Genomic DNA, 7,897 nt, shown 5'->3' on the forward strand with positions numbered 1-7,897 from the left:
AAAAGAAAGCACAGAATGAAACTCAATTCAATTATTTGGAATAAGACTAAACAACTGAGTGTCACATCCCCTACAAAAAGGCAAAGTTTCTTACGACTGAGCTCAACTGAATTCTATTTGTAAGGATCATGCCTAGAACAAGGAAATGTAGAATACGAAAGTCTAAAATGTAGTGAAAGATTTATAGAATAAATACAAATGAAAGATAAAGTGTCACACAATTTATATCAAGGAAGTGAAAGAAACCCACAAACTAGAAACTAAGAATTTTTGTTTTTGTTTTTTGAGATTGGGTCTTACTATGCAGCTCAGGCTGACCTTGAACTCATGGAAATCCTCCTGCCTCAGCCTCCTAAACACTAGGATTACAGGCATGTATCACCATACCTGGCATTTTTGGTACCAGGAACCGAACTCAGGACCAGACCTCAATGCCCGGCTTTTGGAACCATGTTTTTGTATGGGACACTTTCAGTGAAGCAGAAACTGTTATAAACTCCTGTATGCCAAGTGCATAAGGCAGAAACTACTCAAGACGCATAGAGACACTAGTATCTGTTTCTGTTCTCAATAGACCAAGTCACCAAAAATTAATAATTTGAAGATCATACAACAATTACAAGAATAATTGAGAGATTCCACCTTCTTTTCCAGGACCATGAAGCATTTATAAAACCTGATTATATATTCAGCTGTAAGAAAAATCTCAAATATTAAAAAAAAAAAATCATGTATTCTAAACCAGTGTAAAAACATCGTGACTTCTTTAAAAAGCCATGGATAGCAGTGTTATTTATAATAGCCAAATAGTGAAACTAACTCAAACGCTCATCAAATGAATGGATACATAAAATGCAGTGTGTCTCTATACAATGGATTACCCTTTGGTAAGAAGCAAGAATCAAGTACTGATCCTATTTCAACATGGATTATTTGGAAAACATGGTGCTAAGAGAATGAAATGAGTCCTGAGAGAGACAGGCAGGATTCAGTTTGTATGAAGTTCCTAGACTAGGAAAAGTGCTGAAGGCAGAAGGGAGATTAAGCGGTTGTTTGGAGTGGAGGAAGGGAGAGGGTGGCTGCAGGGAAAGGGGAGTAACTGCTCAGGAGCTAAGGGACTGCTTTCTGCAATGATAATATGTTTAAAAATGGCGGTGGTAACAACTACCTAACTTTGAGAACACACCCCCCCCCAAAGCAGAATGGTACACTTGCAATGGATTAGATAGTAATTATTTCAATAAAATGGTTATAAAAACATCCAAAGACCTTGAAAATTTAAAAAAAAGTACTTAAAGAAAAACTGAACTTGTTTCCATAGTATAAAATTTTATATACTTATAAAGATGTATCTTTATGCATCACTATTAAATAATACATCAATGAAGCAATGTTACAATGCTTTATCACTGATTTAAGGGTACATAAACGTGCAGGTTGATAAAATACAGCCCATTCAGTCAGAAAATAGTGTGCCCAATAGGTAAGTCTAAAACCTAATTTTTTTGAAAGACCAACAGTTCTAGCAAGACAAATTTTTAAAAGGAAAGAAAAAACAAAAATATAAGCTATTAGGGACACAAAAGCAAATATAACCATATACACAGAGAGGCTCAAGCTTGTAAGACAATACTATGCAATATACTATGGTTAAAGAATTAAACAGAAGATGAGCGTGGAGGCACAAACCTATGGTCCCAGCACCCTGGAAGGCAGAGGCAGGAGGACTGCAAGTTTGATCCCAGGCTAAGCAACTGAAGGAACTTAGGGAGACCTTATCTCAAAATTAGAAAAAAAAATTTTTTAAAGAGTTGGGGAAATTTCTTAGTGTAAAGGCCCTGTGCTCAACACCCAATGCTGTGCATGTGCGTGCGCACACACATGCACACACACACACACACACACACACACACACTCTATGCTAATAATTCTGCAAATTTGGATCAAATAGACAATTTCTTACTAAACCACAAATAATAATTCTTTTACATTATCTTTAAAAGAATAAGAAAATCTAAACTAATAATGTTTATGGAAGATATTTTAAAAGCTGCCAAAGATATCTCCAAAAACCTGCACTGGATCCCTGAAAATACCAGGCAGCACTTCTATAAAAGCTTAGTGTACACTGCCACTGAAACCTCAGCTTATCCTTTTTCTTAAAACTAGAATAATACCAAAGCCAAAACTATATGAAGTACTCTTCTCTCTCTCTTTTTTTTTTTTTTTTCATGTACTTAGTACAGGGTCTACAGGGCCTAACTACACAGATTGCACTTGTAGTAATCCTCCTGCTTTTAGCCTCCCAAGCACTGGGATTACAGGCGTGCACCACCATGCCCAGTCTTAATCCATGTCTCAGTGTGCCCCAGGGGCAGGACTGGCACAGCATGCTGGGGATTGAACCCTGACTCTGCATCTGCCTAAGCAGGCACTTTAATCCACTTAGCTATCTGGCTGGCCCATAGGAAGAACTTTTCATCCATCAAGTTGGCAATGATTTAAAATTTTTAAGAGAAAAAAAGAAAAATGTACAGTATTTATACATGTAGAGGTAACTTCATCAACTTCTAATAAATGCGTAAAGTTAACCTCTCTCAAAAGCATTTTGGAAAGATACACAAAAAGGCATATACTTTTATGTAAGTTTTGACTCATTAATCACAAAAGTAGAATCTATTGAAAAGCAATATTTATAACCATATATAGAAGTTTTCGGATTAAAGCGCCTGCAAGCAGGTGGTGGTGGGGGTCGATCCCCAGGCTTGCTGCGCTGGCCCAGCTCCCAGGGCATGCTGAAATGGCAATTGAGACCAGGCGTGGTGGTGCGCGCCTGTAATCCCAGCTCTTGGGAGGCTGTAAACAGGCAGATCACTACTGAGTCTGATCTAGTAGTGAGACCCTGAATACCATGTAAACCCTTTCCTAAAAAAAGTACAAAAAAAAAAAAAAAAGTTTTTATAATAAAGATGTTCATTGTAAAACGTACAACTTAAATAGTGTAGAATGTGGATAGTAATATTAGATTTTAAAGATAAACATTTTATTTATGTCCAAATGAATGATAAGATACAAATAAAGTGTCTTAAAGTAGGATAATGAATAATATTATCTTTCTTCTCCTAATTCTACACAGTGAACACACATTATTTTCTAACAGAAAATAATAATAATATTACTAAAATTCTGTTTGTACAAATCTTATGAAGTACACCAGCACTCCCAAGAGAACCAGAACAGAGGGCCCTCATTCAGGAGGATGTGGATGAATCAGTGAGTCTTTCCACTGAACGTGTGACCTGTCTGGCCTGCAGCCTGCAGCGTGGACTTCACAAAGCACACACATAAGAGGCAGAACACTGCTCATTTCTCCCCCTCGTCAAGGTTCCCATCCCCAGAAAATATCAGCAGCCAATTCCAACCCAAGGAGCCAACCAACTGCCTCTATCCATGACCCCTGCTGCTTCCTGGAAAACTCTCAACTAGAAACTGTAAAAATACCTTATTTAGCATTAAGCATGCTTCCAAAAACAAACAAAAAACCACACACAAAAATAAGCAAATTCAGACTCCTACCTAGATAGGGAATACTGGGTACCATCTTTAGGCTTCGGATATATTCCCGAGTTCGTTTATAATTATCTTCTTTGGACATCAGGTAGTCCAGTTTCTCAAAGGTGGTCTTGTCCTTTCGATTCAAAAGCTGGAATGAGAAGAAATTACAGAATATGAGAGAGAAAAGAAATAAAGCAGATAAAGCTAGCAGGACAGGGTGACTGTGGACCAAGAGCAAAGGAAACATCTAAATGGCAACAAAGGATCTCCAAGGGCTATTTCATGTAGAGATGGGAAAGTGCACAGCCTCGGTCTTGTTTTCAGAGAATTTCACACTTGAGGATACTCCTGAAGCTACCCATGGTGCTACAGAATGCCAGAACCCCTAGCAAAAAGCAGCGCTGATCTCTGTCATATAGAGATCCTGCAATAGCAAGGGGTTAGAGGGTCAATTCCTCAAGGTAACCTGAAAAGTTGTTCCATAGCTACACCAAGCCTCTTTCCCTGAATTGTGGTGATCTTCTCTTCCCTCAACATCTCCATGGTGGATGGCCCCAGAAGCTTGCACACAGCTCACACAGACAGGCCCTACAGCATCCCAGTACAGCCACGGTGCCAACCTACACTACTTCCTCCAAGTTCCCTGGCATTTTCCTGGGTTATATTTACACTGGGCACCGTGGTTCAGCCAAAGGAAGACAATATTTTTTCACAAAAGCATTCACTTAAGAGGTGCCCAGGTAAGCAGCACAGGATGAGCAAGGACCCACAACCAGAGATCAGAGAAGCAAACTCCCTGATGACCGAGATCTCCAGGGTATTGAAACTGATGACAGAGAAAGTATAGCTCAGGGTGTCTTCTTGGAAGGCAGAGTAGAGGCCTGAACTTCTGGTGTTCAAGATTAAGGATCCCTGTTGTGGTCATCCTGCATATCAGTCAAGGCTCAGTGTAATAAGAACTCCTTAAATACAAAGTCTTTGAGGAAAACAGTCTAAGTTGGGAGGCCTGGCTTGAAAAGAAAGGCTGGGAAAATCTTGAAAAAAAAAGTTTCCTCATGAGGGCTGGCTCTGGCATAACATGTGGTTAAATGCTGGGTGTTCCCTCAAGTCCAGCAGCCAGGGTCTCAAGCTTCTGGAATTGGAAGTCAATGGCTAAGTCTGGGAGTATAAATAAAGCAGGCCTTCTGGTCTGGATCATCCAGGGTCAGACTTAGATTTGAGAGCACAGTGGTTTGTGCAAAGACCTGGACCAACAGGCCTGCCAGTGGTCACCAGACCCACCATGCAGCACAATAGGAAAATGCTGACTGTCCTGCATCAGGGAGCAGTGTTGTTCCCAGGACTTGGGTCTGCAAATCCCAGTTTACGTCTGGCACATTAGGAAGCCCTAGGCTGCACTGGGTAGACCTTGCCTGATTCCTCCCTAGAGGAAGCAGCCATGAGACAGGCTACTGTATGAGTAGTGACAGCCCAGACTTCAGAGAGGAGAGGCAAAAGGTAAGCTGAAAGAAAGGTCCCGGTGCTAAAAAAGCTGGAAACTAATGAACAAGCCATTCTTCTCCCACTGAGGAATTCAGGGCACATCAGGGTGGGGATGCCTGCACAGATGCTAGGAACAGGGCTGCTTAACTGGCTTGCTAACTGGAGGCTGTTATTCATTAGCGCAACAAATGGACAGGAAGTAACACCATCTCCCATTTGCTCCTTGTAAAGCACCATAATATACAATTCATCTGATATTTACAAAGCCCAAGGACAAAAAGGGAGCCAAGATTATTGCTTCTAGTCCAAGTTCATAACCACAAGGATTAAGTGACTTGTCTGAATATCCCTGAGAGACTCGCTATAATAGAGAAGCAAGATATATCTTTTAGCAAGATGGTAAGTAAGTAAATAAAAACTGAAGACCAAGACAAGTAATAAATGAGTGTGGATAAGGGAAGTGTCAGAGAAAGCTATGGCGTGAAATGACAACTGAAATGAGCCCTTAAGGATGAGAAATTTGCCAGATGAACAATACACACCCCGAACAAAACCATCTATCTACTGTGAATGGCTCCTCATAAGGCAAGTAGATCCCCGAATTCCCTTGTCAGGAAGGTGTTGTTGTTTTACTACTGTAATCTAGAATCCCACTGACTTCTCTGACAATCACCCATATCCATCCAGCGGCAAACAAACCCCAATATCACTCTCACACATACTGCGGCTGAGCCCTGCTGGCTCCCAACGTCCACACTACCGGGCTTCTTGTCCCTGCAGGATGACCATCCATGTCTTCTGCCATGTTCAGCCTACCTGGGTAGGGTCTGGTGACCCTCACTCATTGGTTTTTTTCTGTGCCTACAGAATCAGGCTCAGAACAGCATCAAACTGCTGAAGAACAAACAGATTGCAAGAATCCATGAAAAAATTCAGAGTACATATTTCCAGGGATATATGTGAAAACTGCCTGATGATTTCCTCAAGAAAAATAAAAGAATAAACCAGAAGAAAGAAGACATGGAATACAGAAGACAGTAGACCCAACCCGGGAGTGGTAAAGATTCTGAGATGTTCTCTGGGCAGGATGCCTTTAGAACACCTGGTCCATAACAGATAAGCCCTACAAGGACGTCTCTAGAGAAAAACGTGAATGGGGGAGGATTAAGATATACTATGTTCAGATACAAATTCCCCATAACTGCTGGGTGTGTGCATACCTATAATCCCAGCACCCAGGAGGCTGAGGCAGGATTGCTGTAAATTCTAGGACAGCCTGAGCTACAAAGTGAATTCAAGGCTGGCCTGAACTACAGAGCACAACATCGTCTCAAAAAGACAAAAAAGAAAAATAAATCCCTATAATGAACATGGTCAATATGTATACTTAAATTGTACCAATAAACTTAATTTTTTTTAAAAAAAGGGGTGAAAAAGTGTCATATTCATGAAAAAAAAAAAAAAGAGGAAAAAGAAGAAGACCCAATGTGATGGCATAGGTGTGCAGAGGGGGTAGGGGTACGGAGGTATACATAATAAAAAATTTTTAAGGTTGGATGTATATGTGGTAAATAGATGACACTTTATTTTTTAAAAAGGAGTGGATTTGTAAACAGGATCTCAAGTCCGCATCTTGTACAGCAATTAACCACTAAGAAGAATATATGCAGTGTGTTATGTGTTGAAACTGTACTTCCGATTTGATTTGAAACTGTCTCATTGCTGTTTATCAATAAAATTTTGGAAAAAAAAAGGAGTGGAATATCAAGGAAAATGCAACAAATAAAGTGAGTGTTATTAAGAGCAAATGAAAATGGTTGTGGAAATTAAAACCAATGTCTACCACACAAAGAAGTTACCACACACTGTCCAAGGCCGGTGGACCAAGAAATCATCCTACAGAACTGCTGCTGGGGAGGGGAGGGGTGTACACAGGAACAGGGAGCACCAGTTGTCTCAATAAGCCTTTTACTACTCAGTGATTTTTAAAATAAATGTGTATGTATTATATTAATAGAAACCTTTTAAAATTTAGTTATTTTAAATATAGAGTTTGTTTATTCAGAAAATAACAGCATTTACTTACGCGTTCTAACATTTATTACAAGTGAAGCCACAAATTACAAACCTCATATGAACTAAGGGCCCTTCAGATTTCAGAGGTTATGGGAAGCCCTGGGACGAAGGCAGGAGTACAAACAAGAAGGCAAGTTACAGTGCTTGCTTCCTGGGACTCAGACCCTCAAGTCACTTGGGTTCAGGAAAGAGGTAATAAGTAAGACAAAGAAAAAGCTCGCTAAATGCTAACAGGCTGCGCCCCTTCTGCAGTTTAGGAACTTGGGGGTCCTCTGAAGTCTTCACCCATGATATCTGGTCCAATTTAAGTGACTGTGTGGTTATATCTGCGTCTCAGCAGGCAGCAAGAGCAAGTGCCAGGAGAACACGGGCAGCGCTAGCATACCGCTCCGCTGTCTCCCTGGATGGTGTGGCCCCCGACACAGACCACACACCACCACATTTTCTGCATGGAAAAGCACAGAGAAAGACAATAATGATGAACTAGAAATCCAAATTTCTTGGAAATTCCTAAATAGTCCAATAATGCTTAGGCAAAAGTGATAATGTTAGTCAAGATTTAAAACTTTACAAACCACAAATAATGAGTGCTGTATGCTGCACTATATGATCAGGCCAAAAGTATATTGAGAGAAAACTTCATGATTTTTTTTTTTTTTTTTTTTTTTTTTTTTAAATCAAACTCGATGCCTTGTACTTGCCAGGCAGGCACTGTGCCACTGAGTTATATACCTAGCTAAAAATTTCATGATTTTGAATTCATTTATAATCAAAGAAGTAACGA

The 7,897-nt window shown here is 40.1% G+C and overlaps 1 protein-coding gene across 7 annotated transcripts in view; it reads right to left on the reverse strand.

Annotated features, from left to right (window-relative positions):
* The window catches only part of Ralgps1 (Ral GEF with PH domain and SH3 binding motif 1), a 291,187-nt gene that overhangs the window by 129,453 nt on the left and 153,837 nt on the right, over positions 1-7,897 (reverse strand). For all 7 annotated transcript variants that reach the window (XM_023701690.1, XM_023701689.1, XM_004641556.3 and 4 more), the window contains one exon: positions 3,577-3,703. In XM_023701690.1, coding sequence (XP_023557458.1) covers positions 3,577-3,703 — 127 coding nt within the window. The remainder of the gene's footprint in view (positions 1-3,576; positions 3,704-7,897) is intronic.

Source organism: Octodon degus, unplaced genomic scaffold (genome assembly GCF_000260255.1).
Source record: "Octodon degus isolate 3935 unplaced genomic scaffold, OctDeg1.0 scaffold00138, whole genome shotgun sequence".
Classification (NCBI taxonomy): Eukaryota; Metazoa; Chordata; class Mammalia; order Rodentia; family Octodontidae; genus Octodon; species Octodon degus.